Below are 22,966 nucleotides of genomic sequence, written 5' to 3'. Positions count from 1 at the left end.
AATTGTTGCCTTTTCTAAAATGAATAGTTTCTATCTGTTGCAAAGTCCATTGTGGTGAGATGCAGGAAACTTGCCAAGTGCATTTTAAATATGCTTAATGGAATTCATAATCTGTGAACATGTCGACTAGTCTACATGCTTATCTTTCTCAAAAAAAAAAAAAAAAAAAAAACATTTTCTTGAATTTCACTCTACGATATCATTAGTACAATTTATAACAAGGAAAATTCATTACAAATAATTGCAGCATAAGATAAATTTACAAATAATTGCAGCATAAGATAAATTTATATAGATCTCATAGTTTGTATAAATAAAGCATAGATAAATAAATGTAAATAGTTCCTACATTTTGTGTTCAGGATGCCATTACTGGGGACATACAGATTTATACTTCTTTTCATTAAAATGCCATCATTCTGTCTTTTGCAAGGCTTTTAAACCATCAGTCTATTTCTGCAGTAATGAGGGAAAGAAATTATTCCACCTTCCTTGCTGTGCCTATATGAACTCTTAGCTTCTACCAGCTTCAAAATACACTGCAACTTGTTTCAGAAGAAATATTTATTATTCAAGACATCACAGACCTCCAATCATGATGTTCATTGGCAACATGAAGCTGATTGTGCAGCAAAGATTTGAGTAAAGCTGAATTCAGTTTTCTCTTCTTTTGCACCATTAATGATTATCAAACATCAGTTTCTTAAGTTTTAAGACCAGTGAACCTTGTCACTGGCAGAAGCTTTCAGTACCTAGAAATCTCTTCCACAGCCCAAAATGTTATGATTTGATGGCATCTGCTATGTTTTCAGTTACTTTGTAACTTAATTATGCATTAAAATTAGGATGTTTTTGGTGGGGTTTTTTTTTTTTTTTTTTTTTTTTTTTTTTTTTTTTTTTAGAAACGTGAGATTTTGAACATCACAGGTAGTCATTTTCATACTGTAATAGGTCTTTAACTGGGGTTGCATCACATTCTGAATATATTTATTATATTTTTGTGTGTTGTCTATACTGTGATTTTGAATGTTTCTGCTATTTTTTTCACAGCAGCATTATTTCAAAGTGCATATCAATCAGGAATTAGTTTTATGTTTCTTTATATATTTCATGCATGTATTTTGTGTACTACTAAATTTATTGTATTAATTTTAAAATTGTAAATGCTATTTTAATTTACTGCAGAGTTCCAATTCTTCTCAGTTATGTCAAGAAACTTTGGATCTTGTGCATTATTTTATTAATTACATTAACTGCCACTGCTGGAACACAGATCCTAAAAAGACTTTATCTGAAAAGCAGGTGAAAAGAACTCCACTTAATCTGCCACCATTATTAGGATATTTTCGGTATGTGTTATGTGGTTATTTGTGATTATATCTATGAATATTTATATATGTGTATACTGTATTTTCTGAATCAAAATCTTGGATCACACTGCGAATAAATAGAATTTAAAGATGGAATAAATTTTAAGAATTATATTTAATTTAAACTAAGTGTAATAAAATAAATAAGAGTTAGAAATTCAAATTATTTTCAATTCTTTTTGCATCTTAGGTTATTTTCTAAATTTGAATGTGTACTAACTTCTTCATAAGTATTATATGCCTTCATTATTTGTTCAGATTTTCATATAATAATGCTTCATATGGGGATTGTTTTATCTTATCAGAAAGTGAAGCATTATTTGAAAGTTCCTGAAAGCTTTTTGAAGATATCATCTCAAGACAAAATACTTTGCCCATTTCTTGTATCCAAATTCTATATCCATCTTTATTTCTGTGAATATATTCATCTGATATACTCAAGTGCTTGGAAATAATTTTGTTTGGTGTACCTGAATTTAAGTAATCAAAAAATAGGGCCTAACCTGTACATTAACACATGTAATCAGTAGTCTTAAAAAGCAAAGTGAAATTATTTCACATGATAAATTGTTTTGTGAAACTTGAATAATTTTTACTTCCTTGTACGAAGTAAAAAGGAAGTATTGTAACCGCGAAAAGCTTCAGGCAGCATATTTCAATGAAAATATCCACTTTGACCGCTTTCGAATGCAATTTAACGATGTTTTTGCGTGATATCTGTACGTAAGGACAGAATAAAAGACTCTTTTCCTCCAAAAACTAAAAAACTAATTTAAAATGAACTCTGAAGAGAATTTTTCGTGGCGTCTGTACGAATGTATGTACGTATGTTCATGCGTACGTACATATCTCGCATAACTCAAAAACGAGTAGCCTCAGAACGTTGAAATTTTGTATATAGGACTGCTATAACATGTAGATATGCACCTCGTATTTTGGTTTCAATCGGCCGTGGCAAACGTATATAAATATATTTATAAATATATCCACTCTGTTTCCCGGCTCAGTGATCTCAGTTTCTTTACTCTTATATGTTTGTAAATTGTACATTTTTTGCATTAAAAATGATTGAATTATGTTGTTTTTATCTTCCGGTTAAGGGTTTTATGCCTTTAGTAAATCTGTATGCAATATTTTTAGAATTATCAACAATTTTAAAATTGTTTAAGTGCCGCTAAGCCTAATTTGATGGCGGCCATTGCTCTTGTTTACATTTGACACAGCTGAGTAGCGTATTTGTTGCCAATCTAGAAAAACTTAGCTTCGCAACAACAAAGATAACGCCTTCATTTATTATTTAAATCATGCTTAATCCTTTCTGGAATTTTTTCGAGGAAATAAACGTTTAAGATTTACTTCGTAATTTTTAATACAGATATTTTGAGTTTTTATGTATTTTTGCCTCACGAAGTGAAAACTGAATTAATTGAATGAGAAATATTCAATCGTCTGTGAAAAACTATTTCTTTTTTGTTTTATTTGCTTAATTTCTTTTTTACATAGTTCTAGCTTTATTATAGTATTTGAATAGAACATGTGGCAACGATTAGATAATTCTTTAAATGATATAAATTTTGTGCATTCTGAGTTATAATATGAACGAAATATCATACTGTTAAGTAAACCTAGCGCCAGAGTGTCGCTATGGTAAACAAAGTGAATTTTAAAGAATGCATTTATTCTACTGTGGTTTATGCACTGTCAGCGAAATAGGTTTAATTCAATCTAATAAGTTTAAATGAAATGCAAGAAAAAATGCATATAATTTAATATTCCGTACAAGGAAGTCATGTGGTGTACACATCAGATTTTTTTCCTTTTAATGTAGTGCTGAGACTTGTGAAATCTCCATATCAAATGACACATTACAGAAAATGTTTTTTTTTTATATTTCAATTAGTGTTTCATTCTAACAATAAATATTTTTATTATTTTTTTAAACAGATCTCCTGAGGATGAATTTAGTAATGATACCAAGTCCATAGTCAGTGAAGATAGTATGGCATCAAATAATTCTCTTGTAAGTTGCTAAAAATTCTTTATAATAATTAAATTTACAAAAAAAAAAAAAAAAAAAAAATTAAACTCCTGTGCATTCATTATAATAAAAATAAATGAAATTTATTTTATTGAAAAAACAGTTTGTTTATTCATTCAACTAACTTTAAACAGTTTTTATATTAAATATTATCATGGAATTTATGACATTTTTAAACTGTTGACATTGCAGTTCCAAAGTCTTAATTACCCTATTCTTATTTTAATTATAAAATTGGTATAGGTTCATCTGTTTCATAATTTTATGTAATAACAAAAATTTAAAATTAATATTTCTAGTTATTAGAATGATTCATTCTAGATAATGCTTAAATTGATGAATTGCCATGCAAAGCATACAGATAAAAAAGCAATATTAATTTGCTTCATGGAATATCAAATGTCTTGGAATGAATTGAAATTTTTTATTTTAAGCAATTGACTCTAATATACATATCTTTCATATAATAAATCTAATTTTCAAAATGAAAAATATGAATATGATAATTTGCAATGTTATTCAAAATTAACAGTCATTTTATATTAAAATAAAACTGTAAAAGAAATAATATATAAAATATACGAACTAGAAACTAGAAAATTGCCTATAAATACAAACTAGAAAAATATGCTAATTTTTATTACAATATATTTATTATTAATTTCTTCTACATTGCTAGATATTATAGCTGAAATGTTGCACTTGAAGAATACCCTAGTCCTTATAATATAATAGTGTTAAACAACCGACTGCTTCAGTTACTATATTCACCAAATCATATGTGAATCATAATACTGTACTAACTAAAATATCATCTTGAAAACTATTACTGTTATTAAAATATATAATAGTGTTTAGTTAAGGGTGATTAATTAATTATTTTCCAATTTTTTACAGAGAGTTCTGGTATAAATTCATTCAAAATATCAGGAATGCAAAACAGATATCATAAATTTATTTATTGGAAAAAAAATTTCTCAAGCAATTACTGAAGAATCTAACTGATATCATTTTCAGATACAAAAAATATAAAAAAGAATCAGAGAAGAATAAGTGGCTTTATACCATTACACTAGAAATAACAAATTTTTTGGGATAAATGATCTGTATATATTTAAAAATTTTATGGCCCTTGATATGTAAGGGATAATTAAAGACAATATGATACTCAATTTAAGAGATAATAAAAAGTAGCGAGTATAATCATTGTATTATTCGTATTAAAAGTTTTAAAGGAAATAAATGTAAAAATAATTTTATAACTGCTGTTTTATCCATGACACTATTAACCTAAAATAATATTCGCTACATGCATAATAAAGTATGCTTCACATTTTTATCTAACTTTATAATTAACAGCACACATTCTCATACAATAAACAAAGAGGAGTTGGTGTTAAAAAAAATGAGTGTTCAAACTGGGCAGTCATTGTTGGTGCATTCTTATTTCCTGTGTGCTGTGTAAAGTATCAAGAATTTCTAAAATAAACATGTAATCTCATTAAAATAAATAATTTCATTGAAAAATGAAAGGGTGATTATTTTTGTGACACACGGAGTTAAAACTGACTTCTTTTCAAGAATTAGGAACCTTTTCATCTTGAAAATTAAGGAAACTTCCTAATGCCCAAACACTAAAACTTTACTTACATTCTAATAATATTCTAAATTAATTTCAGAAGAAAGATAAAATGAAAGAAAATGTTGTTCAAAGAATTTTTAAATAATTTCACAATGAAAGCAAAAACTATTTAAAATTATGCACCATATTACATATTTTAAATCACTCTTGCTAAAAGTTAGAAGAAGAATTTTTTTTTTTAATTTCTAGTACCTTGTTAGAGCTTAGAAGTTATTTGTAAAATGGAATATTTCATATCTTCCACAGATGTGCAATTATTTATGCTAATATTTTTTATTTTTGTATTTCTTCTGCAAAACTATAAGAATATATTTGATTGATAAATATTTCATATTTGTAATAAAACAGAGAAATATAAAGTTTCTATTCAATCTAGATTTTCGTTTATTAATACATTTAGTTATTATGAATCTGAGCAGCATTTTACTGATATAATTATTATCATTCAGGTATTACAACAAGCCCCTGTGTCATATTTCCACTACTCTGAAAGTAGTTCGGTATCACAGAGCTATATAGATCCTCAAACACCTTCTAAAACGTAAGTTAAAAATTTAATTGTTTTGCATTGCTATTTTATGTGAATTACTGTCATGATGACAGCTTTGCTTTCATTTCATGGTAAGAGCATTTTATAAATTTATAATCATCTGTAAATTTAATTAATTTTACTATCCATCCAACCTTAATAACACCACAATTTTTTAAATACTTTCCAAAATTTTAAATACCTTGAAGCAGATTTTTGATGTTATTACTTTCAGCTCATGATAAATAACACTTATAATAAATCAGTGCTGTTGTTTAGTAATGATACGTCAGATATTTCACTTATCTTCAGTGTTATAGCAGTATAAAGAAATGCAGAAGCAAAGCTTTTAAAATTGAATTATTTTGAGTTGATATTTAATTTTATTCAGTATTCAATATTTAGTTTCTGGAATTAATAGCAAGAGTTTTTCTGTTTATTTATTTATTTTATTTTTAAGAGAGAAAGAGAGCTAATTTTTTTTTAATGGTAAACATTTCTCCAAGATGTTATTCTACAATCTGTAGTGGTGGGTTTTTTTTTTTTTTTTTGTTTTTGTTTTGTTTTGTTTAAGTCCAAAAGGGCTATTAATTTCAAAATGGCATTTTGAGTCGATTCACTTTTCAAAATGTTGCCACCAAATATTATCACCATGTATTATATTCAAAGAAACTAAATAATAAAGAATCTGCATGAATGCAGGAATGTTTCTCACATTGTGAAAAAGAAATGGTACCTAGAACCATAAAATTTTGAATAATGTAGTCCTCCCACCAAAAATGGGTATTTAGGAGCCCGAATTTTGTATTTGTTTTATTATCTATTTCAAATTCTGTAAAACTTTAATTAAATTTTTGATAAACTCAACAATTTTAAAGCAAGCAATGGCAACACTGTACGGGGGGGATTATCTTCAGCATGCAAGATTGTGTATTGGAAATATTATAGATATGCTGTTTTAAATATTGCTACGAAATGTACAGCCACAATGAGATAGTATCCCCGCAAAGAAGGTTTAGGGTTGCCATAAAATAGCAAGGAGGGCAGGGTTGTCACATTTGGCAAGAAATCGTCCATTTGGCGACAAAATTGGCGATCTGTCATGTACGGATGGAGAACCTTCTGGAACGAATTCTTACCGATTTAGCCCAGAATGTTCTCGAACACAAGCCGAAAGCTACATAAACACTGCTGGTCAGCAGTCAGTCAGTGTGTGAGTGTGCCTCATCAAGTGCGAGATAGTGTCTCATCTAGTTAGTCTGTGCACAGACGATCGAATTGACAGCCAGCCAGCGAGTGCCGAGTGAATCGTCGAGTGCATCAAAGCGTCTGTTAGTGCATCATCGAGAGAGTATGTTGAGCTCTGAGAACGACTGAACCGAAGAGTCGGGAGCTGTGCTCTGTGTGTCATCAAGTGCATCGCAAGTTGTAGCGTGGAGTTCTAAGAAAGACCAAGCAGAGTCGGGAGCTGTACTCTGGTGCTTTGCAGTGAAGCTGTCTCTTCCGTGATGGCTTGATAATCTGAAAGCTGTGTTGCTGATCGTGTCAATGTGTCTATAACAGTTTGATGACTTTAAACAAGATTTTGAAGCTGTCCTGATAATTACTGGAAAATAAAGCGTGTTTCGATACTTCATCAAGTAGTGTTGTCATTATTCACTCAAAATCCACACGAACCCTGCATGAACGTGAAGAAAGAAAATAACGTAACAACTGGTGTCAGGAAAAAAAAAAAAAAACATAACGATATTTTGTGATACTGCTCTTGAATTGAATTGTATGTGTTTTAAATGCGAAGAACGTGATATTTATTAAATAAAGGTAATTTTTATTATTTAAACACAAAACGTTTAAAAAAGCCCTTTTTAGCATAATATAAAATCTTCAATGCTTTCAGATTTTTATACTTCCCCCCCCTTTATTTTCTCTCTCTGTTTTGTTAATGAATAGTTATGAATTACCTAACATGCTAGTTGCAGTTTGTTAAAACTTTGTTGTTATTATCAAAATATATTTAGTTTTTAACATACTGCAGAGAGGTTTACGTGATAAAACTTGATTCATTCAATAGAAAGCATATGAAATAATGATATTTAGATTACCAAATATGTAATTCCAGTACAAACAAGTACGATTCTCTCATTTAAGTTTCTTGTTTTGCACACCTGTTTACAAAAACCGTATTAAGAAAAAATGTTTCAGGTTGCTCTAAAACTGCTTAATCAGTAGGTTTGAATAGGCATAGTATCTAGTAAAGAAAGACTAGATAAAGAATGTATTATTTATATATGCATACTAATGGAAGTACCGGATGCCAGTTAAGTTAGATTGAAAGTAATTCATCTAACAACAGAGACAACGATACCACTGTAATCCTTCTCTATTGACGATGCAAAAAATACGATTCATAGTCATACCTTTTTTAATTTGATGCAATATTTAACCCTTTTAAAAATTTTTAATAGAAAAATAAGCTAATTCTCTCCCATCATATCATCAACAATGGCATGCAGTTTTTAATGATTTTCGTTTTTCTAATTAAATGGTCATAAAAGTTTCCATCAAATATTTCCACCTATATTCAATTTTAGTCGATTAAATGTGGTAAAATGTATCATAATTGATCAGAAATCAATAACATGAACAAACAAACACACATTCTTCTTTACATGCATAGATTTTGTAAAACTTACAAATTTTTGATTAACAAACTCTATGAATTGAAAGCGAGCAGTAGCAACACTTTTTGAAATAAAGCATTTTTATCTCCAACGCGCGAGACGGTTGCCACACGGAAAAATAAGTGCAAAAATTAGCACTTTCAGAGTTTTTAATTAATATTTTGGCTGATTAAAGTCCAACGAAGATGGGAATAGTCAAAATGGCTTCCCATGAATTTTTGGAATCGGGAATAATTTATTTAATGTTTGGCAATGCTATTTTTATTTCATTGATAAACTTAGAAATTTTTTATGAACTTTTATGATTCTAGGATTTGAAAGCGATTAGTGGCAACAACTTTCAAAATAAAGCAGATTTCCATCTCCTGGTTGTGAGATAGTTACCCACTTGGAAAAATGAAGGCCAAAAATTTTTCCAAGTTTTTAATTAATATCTCTAATTTAGCCCCCCCCCCTTTTTTTTTTTTTTTTTTTTTTTTTTTTTTGAAAAAAAAAAAAAGACGTCAACCTTTTCCAGGACCCAGAGAAGAATTGTAGAAAGTTTTACCTATAGTCATGGAGGTAAGAAAGGAAAGAGTGACCAAACCGGCACTAGAAGTGAAGCACTGCTCCGAAGCTTTGGTCACCAGATTCGGTGTTTTTTTTTTTTTTTTTTTTTTTTTTTTTTTTTTTTTTTTTTTTGTTTTTTTGTTTACATCCAAATACTTGCATGACAATGCTGTGATAGTATTTTGCCACATGACAGTTCCATACAAATCGAAAAACAGGACACTTTCGCATAAAAAAACATTCATAGCATGATGGATAATAGCAATTTGTATAGTTTAGTGACATTTAGGCAAAAATCACATATTGGTTATTTTTCGATAACTAACAACAGCAATTTTGATTATGAATTTGTTTTATAAAATTCTAAGCTGTTGAACTATAAAAATATAGATTTTAGCAAAAATATTATGGTTAAAGAATGAAAAATACCTTACGGTACCTTTAAAATTGTATGCATCTTTCGATACCCTTGATAGAGTATTCGCTACTTTTATTTTATGTTTCAAACGCCAAAAATATTTTAAATAAAATACATTTTTTTCACATCCACATATTATTGTTACCTGTACTTTTTAAGTTGTTATTATTTATTATATTATCGGAGAATTATTAAACACTGTAAAATCGTTAAAAGTGGTATTGAGTGCTCTGCCAAAATATATTTACTAGAAGATTTGAATTTGATGATGAATGTATCCTAAAATGTGTTTTAAGTCAAAAGTTTGAAACTTGATGGTCAAATTTAATTATAAAATTATACATGTTAAAATATTTGTAATTAAGCACATAGGTCAGGTTAAGTTTTTATTAAATAGAGTAAGTCTTGCAAGGGCTATCTGCCTAAAGAACGATATGCCATTGTGGAGGAATTTTGAAGAAAAACTTACCTTTGAGTGGTTATTAACAATAATGCATATAATTTTCATTCAAATTGTATTTATACATATTTCTTATGTAAAACTTTCGGATATATGTTAAATTAGTGTAAATTACTTTACTCGAAAAATATAGTGAATGCACAGAAATTAAAGATTTGCACATGCCTGAAATGAAAAATATGAAATATGTATTGGTATTTATGCATGTACTTTCAAAAAGCATGTATCTGCCTTTAACAAAAATATGTAAATATTTATTAAATTATTTATAAATGTATTTGAAATGAAGGATCTATTCATTCATAAACAACTGTGAAAGTTACTGTGAAGAAATCTAATTATTAAATGTATCTAAATTTATAATGATTATAAATATTATCTAAATATATAATAAACTTAACATTGAATTATAAAGATAAATTAAAATCCTGTTAAATATGTTATAAAACTATTTAAGGAAGACTTGTTCATACTGGAAAGCAATCTGTTAAAAAGGTACTGTAAAGCAAATTCTATGAGATGTGTACTTAAGAAAGTAATAAAGAGTTTTGTAATTCATATTGTTGAAATTACGGGTAAAAAAATCTGATAAATATAATTAAAAGAATTATTTCCCTTACATTTTATAATAACTCAGTTAAAAGTTTTAAATAATATTTAAAAAAAAAAAAAAAAAAAAAGTCCTTATTTTATTCCCTTTCAGAAATATTCAGAGAAAGTTAAGTACTATTTAAAGTATTTCACTATTAAAATAAAAGGTGCTGTAATTTGAAATGGACCAGATAGATCATTAATTATAAATTGATTTATAGTTTTCAATTTAAAAGATGCTTCAGAAGCTAAAAAATCATGTCCTATTTGAGAAAGTATTTTAGGAAGAAGCTCTATAAATAGAAAAGAAATAATGCATAATTTTAATATTAATAATACAGTAAACTTTGATCCTAATTTTTGTAATCCTTACCTGAATAAAATCAAATTACCTTAAAATTTTTTTTCTAGTGTAATTAACGAAAATTGTGAAAATATTTCATTTAAATTAAACCATTCTGAGCAAACTGTTCTGTATAGCATTTAATTCTATTCAGAATGAAATGTTGTTTAAAAATGTATTCTTTTCATATACTTAGGACTCTGAAGTATTGTAGAAAAAGAAAATATATACATTTATATGTATATTTACGACGTAATTACAAAATATTTACATCCAATCATGTCAAAACCCATTGAACTTGGTAAATGGCCCAATGTTTTGGTCACCACACGGGGATTGCCAGTGCTTCAAAGCAGGGTATGGGGGAAAACTGGTTAGAGCGACTCCATCTTACTTCTTACCTCTATGGCTATAGAAGTGACTGAGTTATTAGCGAACAAACAAACACACAGACTTTCTTCTTCATATAGAGAGATATTAGACGATATTCCACAACTCTGAAAAGCTAAGAGACAAGTTTAGTAATTCAGGGTTCGTACACATTTCTGCACACGGAAATTAAGTACTTTTAAGGACCATTACTGAAAAAAAATTAAGGACCTATGAGCAAATGGGAACTGAAAATATTCAATTGAAAATATTATCTATGCCTGAATTTCACTTTTGTAATACCATCCTAAAAATAAAATAGATCCCTAAGTAGTATGCATTTTTACTAAACATGAATTAATTAACATAATTGTTAAAGAGTTTGAGAATAAAATAAACTTTATGCTGTTTATCAAATAGCATTAAATATTTTACACTTGTAATAGTTGGTAATATTTGAAAGAAGATAAGTGGCATTTACGTTTTACTAACAGTTAGCTTTATGTTAATTTTTTTTATGTCTCATTTTGTCCCACACTTGGTCAGTCTAGAGGTGTAGTAAATAGCAGGTAGATTTTATGTCAAACGGCGTACGTTAAAATAAAAAAATAAGATCATAATCAGCATCATTCATAACAAGACTGAATGTTGTCACCGCTGCTGCTTGTCTAGAGAAAAATCTGCTGATTAGAACAAACCTGAAAGGCCTGATGTAGGCACGGTTGGCAAGTGTTGAAAGTTATTTAGGCTCTGTTTGATGCAGTTAGTGTCGTAGCTTCGTGTACAGTTCCGGGGGCGGTAACCTAGTTAATATACTTTAGGGCTCCAATAAGCCATTAAAGCACCAGAGGTGATAAGTTGTTTTGAATTATTTTAAGTCTCAGTAGATACAAAAACTAAGTTTAATTTGAATTTTTACATTTTTATATTTTATCTTGTGACCACAGTGAGTATTGATGAAAGGCAATAAGACTGAATGTCTTATTGCCTTTCATTAATACTCATATGTAGAGTTAATACTCTAATATGTAGAGATAATTTTTAAGAGTAAGCAGTTAGTTATAAATAATTACATTAGGTATTTTGATAACCTTAGTCATTATAGATTTACATGATCACTATTAAATTTTATTTTTTAACAATATTTGTTTAAAAAAAAAGCCCTATTAAAATCAAAATCTAATAAAATTTCACAGTTTAAAATATATGTAATTTATGACACAGATTCTTAAACGACATTTTGGCTAGTTTATATCGATTTTCTTCTCTTTAAGCATCTTTTCTAACAATTAGAGATTTGTCTCAATATTCAAACCAATGCTCTCGCTAGTTTCTGCGTGCTTTATCTCCTAACTTGTCAACCTCTCCACAATCTGGTAAAAGTTAAATTGTTCAAAACCCCCGACAGACGTGAAGCTCATTATCGTTATATCTGAAATTAACTACAATATAAAACAAAGGTTTAAATCAGCCTCTTATTTAAAAAGAACTTAGAACATAAAGGTATGTTCTGATGCTAACAAAATCAATTACAGCTCACGGTGACATAATTAAGAAAGAACAGTCAAATTCAAACTAATATTGTGGACTAGCGGTCAAAGATTATACAATTTAATTTAAATTTAATCTAGCTCAGTAACTCTATCATATGAGGAAATAAAAATGGAAAATTGTTGATTTTTCTTGTTTGAATTCTAAATTAATACAAACTAAGCTAGTGAAGGCTGAAATCATAAATAATTGGGTAATTTACATAATAATAGCTGCACATATCTTTGAAGAATAATTTTCTCAGAGATTTTTTTAGAGATTTGTCTCAATATGCAAACCAATGCTCTCGCTAGTTTCTGCGTGCTTTATCGCCTAACTTGTCAACCTCTCCACAATGTACCTATGATGGTTTAATTGATCTGGTAAAAGTTAAATTGTTCAAAACCCCCGACAGACGTGAAGCTCATTATCGCTATGTCTGAAATTAACTACAATATAAAACAAAGGTTTAAATCAGCCTCTTGTTTAAAAAGAACTTAGAACATAAAGGTATGTTCTGATGCCAACAAAATCAATTACAGCTCACGGTGACATAATTAAAAAAGAACAGTCAAATTCAAACTAATAATGTGGACTAGCGGTCAAAGATTATACAATTTAATTTAAATTTAATCTGGCTCAGTAACTCTATCATATGAGGAAATAAAAATGGAAAATTATAGTGAAGGCTGAAATCATAAATAATTGGGTAATTTACATAATAATAGCTGCACATATCTTTGAAGAATAATTTTCTTTATGTATTCAGTTTCTTCAACACGTTTCCCTCTCATTTTAGAATTTTTGGATTTAATTAAGGATTTCTGTTATTCTAAAAAACACTAAATGCTTTTAGAATATATAGAAAAAGTGGCTAATTTTATTTTAGTATTATGAATATTCAGAAGAAATATGAAATATGTATGGTAAAGGCCAGTTACAGAGCTGATGTGGTAGAATTTTTAGAATTAAATGACACACCGAACAACAAAATCTAGAAATGGCAAAACTTTTAGAATTTAGAGCTGGCATTGGAAGCATTTAGAAAAGCACTAGGCAACAGAATTTAGGGTCCACAGAGATTGCATCAAGTTGGAAAATGCCTAGTGCCAGCTGTGTGTATGGTACATTAAGACATATTAAATGAATCTTTTAAATTGTAAGTTTTCAATTTCTTTATTAATAAAAAAATCTCTTTCCATAATGGCTGCCCATGTGATAAGATTAGAAGCATTTTTGATATTTTCCATGCTTGTGTCTAGTGAAAAGTAGAGAAAATAAAGGGAAGATAAACATGTTAAGATTCTAGTATCAAAAGTAAAACATTCAAAAACTTCATTCATTACTTCTCCAAAAATTAAGAAATTCATTGCAAACTTTCTCTAAAATACATCCATTACGTGTTGATACCATGGAGATATTTTTCATTTTGTCACATATTTCTCGAATATTCTAGATTCGTGGGTCTATAAATCTTACCTTCAAATCCTTCTAAAACTTTCCAAGATGCAATGTCTAAAATCCTAAAGAAAAATTATCCCTACCAATTCTGTAACAACAAAAAGCCAGAAATATTTTGGAAATAAAAAAGGAGGGAAAAAGTGTAAAATTAATTTTATAAGGAAGACTCATGCATATTTTGAGAATTTTGAATACTCTGACTAAGACAATTACATGGGGAAAACTCTTACTTTGAAAACTTTTAAAAAATACATTTTTAATTAATTACATAGCTAATTTTGCTTTTGCTAAGAGCTGTTTCGTAAATGGTGCTTTACAGCATTATACCTTGTTTATTTTTCAGATTTAAAATACAGTATAAATTGCCAAAGTGAAACTTTATAATATGACAGCGAAAAAAAAAATGTTTTACTTTAATGTTATTTTCTAAATATAATTTCAATATATTACCATTATTTTAATGAAGTTTATCAATGTTACGATGTTTTAAAAAAAAATCGTCGAAAAATCCTCAGATCTCGGAATTAAAAAGTTTCTATAGAAACTAAGCTTAAAATCGCCAACATGTTGAAAAATCGCCAAATTTAGAACCGTTCAATAAAAGAATTCACATCCCCAAAAGCAAAAAGTTGTTTAAGAGCTCTTTATTAGAAAAAATGAATTTCGAAATGCTTATATTTCACTTCTTGATTAGAAACTCGAGTATCCCATCATTTATATTAGAAATAGAAACAAATTATAACCCATGACCCAATTCAAAAGATAACCATATATGTTAGTGAATCACAAAAATATTCCTCCAAAATGGTAATTCACATTCAAAATGGCAGTTGTAAAAACAGACAGAAATTTCAGATGATTAAAATTAAGGACGACCTGCTGATTTTGGCCAAAATTAAGGACTTTTAAGGACCAAAAATCGGTTCCAAAAAATCTAAGGACTCTTAAGGACCGTACGAACTCTGTAATTGAAAGTGAGTAACTCCATAAGTAATTGAAATAACTAAATTATAACATACTTATATAGATTTCTTCATACTGAGGGGCCCACCAACAGCCGAGCAGCAAAGCCGTTGAATACTCATAGTTTGAGCCATATTTGGACCCTGGCGAATGGGCTGGCTACATTGGTGTTTTCAGAGTTTTCCCCACATGTGGCATAGATACAAGCCAGTTTTTTTAATGCATTTTTCTCCTTAGGCAGATAGCCTTTGTGTGCTTTGCCATAATTAAATAAACCAAACCAGACTAAACCTTAATTAAGATAAAATAACAGGCCGAACAAGTATTACTTTAGAATTCAAATAACAAAAATCAGTGTTATATTTTCACACGACTAGTTTCCTCAACTACCAAAGTGCAAATGAACGAGATAAGATATAGTGATTAGATAAGAATGGCTGGTCAAGAGTTAAGCTACTGGCACCTTCTATTGATGAAACAAGACCTAAAACTTAATTTCCTTAAAGGCTGAAGGCAAAGATGGATTACAATTAGAGTCGTTAACTAGAACAGAAAGATTTTTTTGAATGTGAAATGACTCTAGAAAATCTAATTCACCAATGGAAGATGTTTTTTGAATAATTTTGGCTGCAGAAAAATTGAAAGTGTGATTTTCGGACCAACAGTGTTGGACAAAGGGGGCTTCCTTTTTTCTAACATATGCTTCATATTCCTTAATACGAAATTTTAAGGCTCTCTTAGTTTGGATAATGTAAATTAAACCACACTGTCCTAAACTAAACTAGTCCTGTGAAAATTTGCAAATATAATGCTGATTTTTCTTGTTTGAATTCTAAATTAATACAGACTAAACTTTTTTCTACTGAGCAGTCCTCATTTGAAGTACAAAAAGAAAGCATCTTGTAGTTAATCTTGCTCTTGATTTACTATGCAGTTTAAAAGAGTAGTGTGTATATTTAAGTGACTGACTGTGAGCAAGACAGTGTATTGAGCAAGACAGAGCTGAATTAAGAATGGGTGGATTTTCCTTCCTTGAATGTTTTTTCTAATATTGAAGAATTAAATAGTGAAGGATTAGTGTGTGCTGTATGTGAAGAATTAGTGTGTCCAAAATATTGTATAACAGAAGAGGAAAATGTGCTTTTTCAGCAATGACTTCAGTAGATTATTAAGCTATATAGCAAACATTAGCTGCAGTTAGCTGGTAGTCTGTATAAAATGGTATGGAATATTGTTGAGAAAAATTCATTAATGAAGAGAAAATGACTTAATATTTCAGTAATCATGAACCAATAAATTTAATGCATTAGAACAGAATTTGCTTAGCAGGACTTAGTTCACAAAATGTTTCATGTGACAGTCTGAGAAATTACTTGCAGAAAATAACTAAGTTCAATAAATGTAGATGGCATCATGGTACTGCATAATGTTATGCATAGTAAAGAAGACTGTTTTGCATCTACATTGTTCTCATTCATAATTTCATTGCTGAAATATTTAGTAAAATGAAGGTTTGATAAAGTTTTATGATCTATTACTTGGACTCAGAAAAAGAAAGTAAATATTATGACAGTCTCATGTTTTTAAATAGTTTAAAATTCTAATGTGTACATAATTTCGAGAGAGGAAGAACTGAGGATGAAGATTTCAGTAGCAATTTACCATATTATATGGCTTTTAAATATCCTCCAGGACCAAATCAGTTCAGTTTTACTGATTGGAGCTATAAAAGGTTTGGTCTTCTATTTAAAAATATAATGTGTAACATCTTTGAAAAAATTAACCTATAACTTTCTGCAGTGCTTTTGAAAATGAGTGTCATTTATAAAATTAATTGCAGCTATGGCATACTGTGCATTAAAAAAAAGACTGAAAAATTTGATAAAGGATAATTGTTATGAAGCTTCAATTTTAAATGTAAATAATTAGAAGGCCTTCCTTTACTTTCCATAAATAAAAAGTTATGACACTTTACCAAGTTATGTTTTCATTTCACCATTTGTATGTATCTAGGCAGTAAAATGAAATACAGATATGCCATTTTGCTTATACTTTAAAAAAGATAACTTTTAAATTATACAGAAAATCCCCCCCCTTTTTTTTTTTAATTTCATTTAGTTGTTATCTTGGAAATTTTCAGACTTCTCATAGATGTAATAAATAATAGAGCATCTTCGTACTCATTGTTGTAGCTAACCACAGTTTCCGCCCCCCTTTTTTAATATATATTTAAAAGAAATTATCAGTACTAAATAAGCTTGGACTATAGCTCAGTAGCACCAAGCTTTGGTTTTACCAAAGCTTGTAACAAATTAAGACATGACAAAAGTACTTTTGATTTTCATGCATTACTGCTTATCTATTTTAATGCTAAAATCTCTTATATGATGTCATAAAAATCAATTGGTTTCATCTCAAATGTATAATGGAATTAATGAAAAACTAACTAAAACTGCTTAAATTATGAATATGCTTTTACCGAGTCATTTCTTCTCATCTTTCAATTTTTTATGCTTTTGATTATAAAGTACTTATTCTGCTAATAGTATCATTGTTTTATACCTTACAAGAAATAAATTTTCACGCTAATATTTCTAAAAGCATATAGTTTTGTTTTGATTACATTAAAAAGCAAAAAACGTGCCATAATTTTGTAAATAATCCTTATAAATCCAAGGTAGCCATAAAAAATCTTCCCTCATATTGAACCTTTAGCAACCTATCTGCTCAACCAATCGAAATGAATTTTCAGATATTGTTATTTGAAGGTAAGCACCAGATATTGTGATGATTTAAACAAGGCTTCAACCTGGAAAACCTGAAAAAGTCAGGGAATTTAAATATTTTAGTCAAAATCTGGAGAGAAGTCAGGAAACTTCATATGACAATCACTTTCTTGGCAAATTTTGTATTGTGAGTGTCACTCGGGCAGCTGGCGTAGAGCCAATTTTTGCAGCTGCAATCAGACCGTCTTTTAGAAAGGCAAAGCAAGTTTCCAGTAACCTTGAAAGTAGTGTGCAAGTGCAGTGCATGTTGAACAAAAAAAAATACTTTTCCATTCTTGGCCCACCAGTGGCCGAGCGGTAAAATCGCTGAACACTGGTAGTTCGGTCCGAGGTTCGAATCCCACAAACGGGCTGGCTGCATGGGTGTTTTCATGGTTTTCCCGATGTGTAACGTGTATACGAGCCAGTTTCCCTTAGAAAGTCCTCAACGAAGGCATCCCTCCCTTTAGACAGTTAGCCCTAGTGTGCTTTGCTGTATTCTCAATACACACACACTTTTCCATTCCTGTGCAAAACAAAATCAGTTTAATCCTTGTATACGGTATACACAGAATTTGGCCGTATTATGATGAGCAGTGAACTGGTGATTTTGGTGTTGACGATAATTTTCAAAATCGTGCCAAAGTCGTACTGTATACTAGGATTTTATTACAAAATTTTTTTTAATCTTTTTTTAGTTTTAATAAATGCCTTATTTGTCGTTTTCCAGTAAAATAAAATTTAAAAAAAAAAAAAAAAAAGTAATCAGTCATCATAGCTAATCATTTAATATAACTATATTCGCCAAAATATCGTTGATTATTGAAATTCAATTTTTAATCTTTAAGTAATTAACTTTATTTTAATGTTATTTGTATCACTTAATGTGGTTTCTTCCTTCTAAATTTATTTATTATTAGTTAATAATACTTTATTATTAGTTAATAAATTTCAGGCAATTTTCTCTGTCATACTCTTGAAATTAATTCTAGCAGTTTGGTGACATACCATCATGAAATTTAATGCATATATTTTTTGTTAGATTGCCTATGTTTTGCTTAGGTAATAAGTGTAAAATACCTGATTTATTTTTAAATAGCATTAAATAGATTTCTTTATTTCGCTTAGCTGCAAAGTGTCTGCAATATATATGCATTATATATATATATATATATATATACAGTCAAAAGTCGTTAATCCAGACTCGTCGGGACTTCAACGATTCCGGATTATTGATTTTTCCGGATTATAGATCATCAGTTTAAATCTGATAAAATGGCATGCAGAAATTATAAAATTAAAAATATGAAACCGTAATTTACGAAATAAAGAACAATTATGATCTAAAGTGCATCAAAATTTACGAAATAAAGAACAATTATGATCTAAAGTGCATCAAAATTTACAAAAAAAAAAAAAAAAAAAAAAAAAAAGCTTAATATTTATTTGTTTATTTTACTAAACATTTCTTTCAATGTAAGTTGTTTAAGTTGCTTCGTTTTTTATGTGATAATACATTCTCTTTAATTCTATAAACAGACATAATTTCTTGTTCAGTTACAAAGTTCCGCTGTTCAAGTCCTATAATTGCTGTGTCGAGAATACCGACTAATTTGTCAATCGAAATTTTTTCGTTTTCAATAACCTCTGTCACTTTCTTCGCTATCGGAAGCGAATTATAATGAGGAGGCATTTGATTTAAATCATATCAAAGACGGAGTACATCAAAATGAAATACTACATTTAGTAAGCAATTATAAGCCAAATAAAATAAAAACATCTGCCCTGAAGATAAGGATAGTGCTGACAGATCAATTAATTGCACGCACCCGCTGCGGCATTAAAAATAAACAAAGTTTAGATAAACAAACGTTAAAGTTTAGATAAACAAAGGATATGCCTTTATTCATTTTTTGCAGCAATTCCACTTTTTGTTTAATGGACTCCGAAACATTCTTTCGCTTTGTAGATCCGTTACATACTAGTAATTATAAATCGGAAATTCTATTTGACATAATCGAAAGTTCAAGCTTACTTTTATAAAATTGCTCTAACAGTCTGCAAAAAATAATAAGCTGGATCCAATTCAAAGATTAAGGAACAACGCAATCTGCAACATTAACTGAAATAGATAATTAGAGCTTAGCTTATATCGTCCGTTATACATTAAACGCGCATTCGTAAACGTATTTTGCGCACACACAAATTCGCAGCCGTAAAGGTCTTGCGTCAACACGACGCATGCGCAGAAAGTTTGTAGCTTCGAGGTCCGGATTATGGGTGTCCGAATTAACGACTTTTGACTGTATATATATATATATATATATATATATATTTATAATTCAAACAGAAATTGTAAAGCTAACAAGTAATGAGACGTAAGATCTATTTGGTCTTAAAAATTTTTTGCGCATAATGCTGCAAAAAGATATGAAATAATAGTAGGTAGAAACATTGCAGCGATCTTGCTAAAAAGTTACCAGGAGCTTCGATTTGTGAAAAGTCTGGTGACGTTGCTGGCCAAGGATGAGTATCAACCACATGGAGACAATCCAGAGATATGCGAACGGTATGTGGCCTGGCATTATCTTATTGGAAAATGGCCTCAGGATGATGTGCTATGAAAGGTAATGCAACCGGCCACAGGATGGTATCAACATGTTGAGCTGTTAGAGATGTATGGAGGATTACTAAAGATGACCTGCTGTCATAAGAAAAAGTGCCCCACACCATCACACCAAGGGTTATTGGCTGTATGCCTTTGTAAAACAAAGGCTGATTAGGACCGTTGGCCCTGTCCTCTCCAGGCACGAACACGGTGGTCATCTGCTTCAAGAGTGAAGCAGGATTCATCACTATACGATGCCAGTCTCCTGTCAGCCATGATGATCGGCTGCAACACCACACCAGACGACTCCGCCGATGTTGTGGGATCAAAGGCAAACGTCTTAAAGGCCTCTGTGAGCATAACCCCGCCTCAGGCAAGCGCCATGAGTGTAGACTGTACCACGGGAGATACAGACGTGGCTGTAGAGCATTGAATAGTCGACAGTGATACCATTGAGGCAGTTTGGGCCTGGCGAACAATCATCCTATCTTGCCTCGCATTTGAGATCCTTGGCCTTCCAGAGCCTTCATTTCATCAGCAATTTCCTTGTGGCAACCATTGCTGCCAACATCTTTGTACAGCAGTGTCTGTAAGCTGCAGGTGGCGGCCTATTACTTGGTATGACCACTCAGCTTCACGCAAACCCTACAATGTGACCACATTCGAAGTCGTTTAGTTGTCTGTAAGGTCTTTGATATCATCGTAATGGCATCTTTAGTTGCTTCTTTACGGAATTACAATGGCAGCAACAAGAAAAGATAAATATTCCGCCTCTGTTACTGGTTTTATACTTTGCGGATTGCGCACTATGATCGCAATTACTGTTCATTCGCCTTGAAACTTTGATCATTTGCATGTTTGATCAAGATGTTTTTGCATACTAAATTTCGTCACGATTGCAAAAGTTCTTCTTGGTGCTTTGATTTTAAAAAAAATATATATTCTATATATATATATAAGGGATATGTAATTAGCAAATTTTTGTTTTCGAGTGGTACCATAATTAATTTACTTCTCAGCACAGCTAACGCAGATAGACTGGAATTTTCTTAAAACATACCTGGGAAAATTCAGGGAATTTCATTCTCCTGTTTGAGTGACAACCCTGTTTAAAACGATAGAGCTCTCCTGATTACGATTACAGTGAAAACATTTCAAAATTTTCGAATTGCAACACCCCCCTTCTTCTCTCTCTTCCCCCCCCCCAAGTTGATCAGTGCGTTGGAAAACCATAAATGGTGCTTTGATGTATGATGAAACTGCCGGAGTAAAACATTTGCAAAGAGTAACAACAGAGAGCAGGAGAAGAGGGAAAATAACACTTTTTTTGGAGTTACAGATTTTCAATGTACCTGCCTTCACATATGATAACGCATTACATGCGGGAGACTGCTGACAACACTGACGAACATAGCATTGCAGGAGGAATCTGTACAACTTCACATTTTATGGCATCTTTTAATTCAGACAAATCTTGGGAATTTGATGTGTACACCTTAGATGTTATGTAACCCCATAACCAGAAATCCATTGGAGTGAGGTTGGGAGATTGCAGTGGCCACAAAACTTCAAAGTTATGGGAGATGAATCTAAAGTGCTGTTGCAGCACTTCCTAAACACATGTGGAGGAACACTATTTGCATTCATACAATATCGTTAATGATATTTTGCTGCTGCAGTTCTGCAATGTTGAATACTGAGCATCTATGATGAAGCATGTTTTCATAGCTGTGGAAATGATCTCTTCGAAGAAGTAAGGATCGAGAATGAATATGCATGCAATGCTGCACTAAAAAGTCAATTTAGCTTTGTGTAAAATCCACATCATGATGCCACGTCATAAGGATTTTCATCAGCCCAGTGCGAGCAGTTCTTGGAGTTTACATTCCCAGACATGGAGAAATGCATCTCATCCATCCATAATATTCTCAGGAAGCACCTGCTATCGTCATCATATCTGATCAGGAAAAAAATTCACCGAGTTAACATGCTATTGTATATCTCCAGATTGCAACATCTGAATGCACTGGAATCAACAAAAAAAGAGAACAGAGTGCAGAAGTTTGAGGACTGCGGTTTTCAGTACAGCCATATTGTGGACAACACTTCTTGCAGTAGGGAATTGCCCTGCATGAATCGTATTATGCACTTCTGTAACAACTTCAGGAACACATACATGGTCATCTGGATTACATGTGCATCCAATTTCTTTTCTTTTCTTTTCTTTTTTTTTTTTTTTTTAAATCACATACAGTTTTTATGAAACTTGGGTCTTGCCTTAGCTTATGATTTCGCCGATAAGCTCTCACAACTTCAGCACCATTTTCTCTGTTTAGTTAAAACACTTCATTGTCTCCCAGTAAGTGTCACCTTTGTGTTCAAATACCTGATTGAAAAAAAAAAAAAAAAAAAACTTCCCACACTACTGATTAAAGATTTTCCCACAAGTGGGTCTTTGCACATGGTGATCTGTGGTTGGAGCTTCTACTGTCTATACCTGTGAATTATGCAAAATGCATCAGTGCATCTCCTCTCTCTGTTGTCATTGGTCCTTTGCAACACTGTTAATTAATTGCAAATGTTTTACACCAGCAATTTTCGTCATACATGTATCATTCCAATGCTCTTTATGGTCTTTCAATGTGCTGA

At 30.5% G+C, this 22,966-nt stretch overlaps 1 protein-coding gene across 3 annotated transcripts in view; it reads left to right on the top strand.

Annotated features, from left to right (window-relative positions):
• LOC118184708 (uncharacterized) overlaps positions 1 to 22,966 on the top strand; it is a 76,851-nt gene that overhangs the window by 50,599 nt on the left and 3,286 nt on the right. For all 3 annotated transcript variants that reach the window (XM_085813953.1, XM_035354421.2, XM_035354422.2), the window contains 3 exons: positions 1,186 to 1,349; positions 3,315 to 3,390; positions 5,500 to 5,591. In XM_085813953.1, coding sequence (XP_085670079.1) covers positions 1,186 to 1,349; positions 3,315 to 3,390; positions 5,500 to 5,591 — 332 coding nt within the window. The remainder of the gene's footprint in view (positions 1 to 1,185; positions 1,350 to 3,314; positions 3,391 to 5,499; positions 5,592 to 22,966) is intronic.

This window comes from Stegodyphus dumicola, chromosome 3 (genome assembly GCF_044657685.1).
Source record: "Stegodyphus dumicola isolate Sdum_Otavi_A_Nest chromosome 3, ASM4465768v1".
In the NCBI taxonomy this organism is placed as follows: Eukaryota; Metazoa; Arthropoda; class Arachnida; order Araneae; family Eresidae; genus Stegodyphus; species Stegodyphus dumicola.
This window is presented reverse-complemented; position numbering and strand designations above follow the sequence as displayed.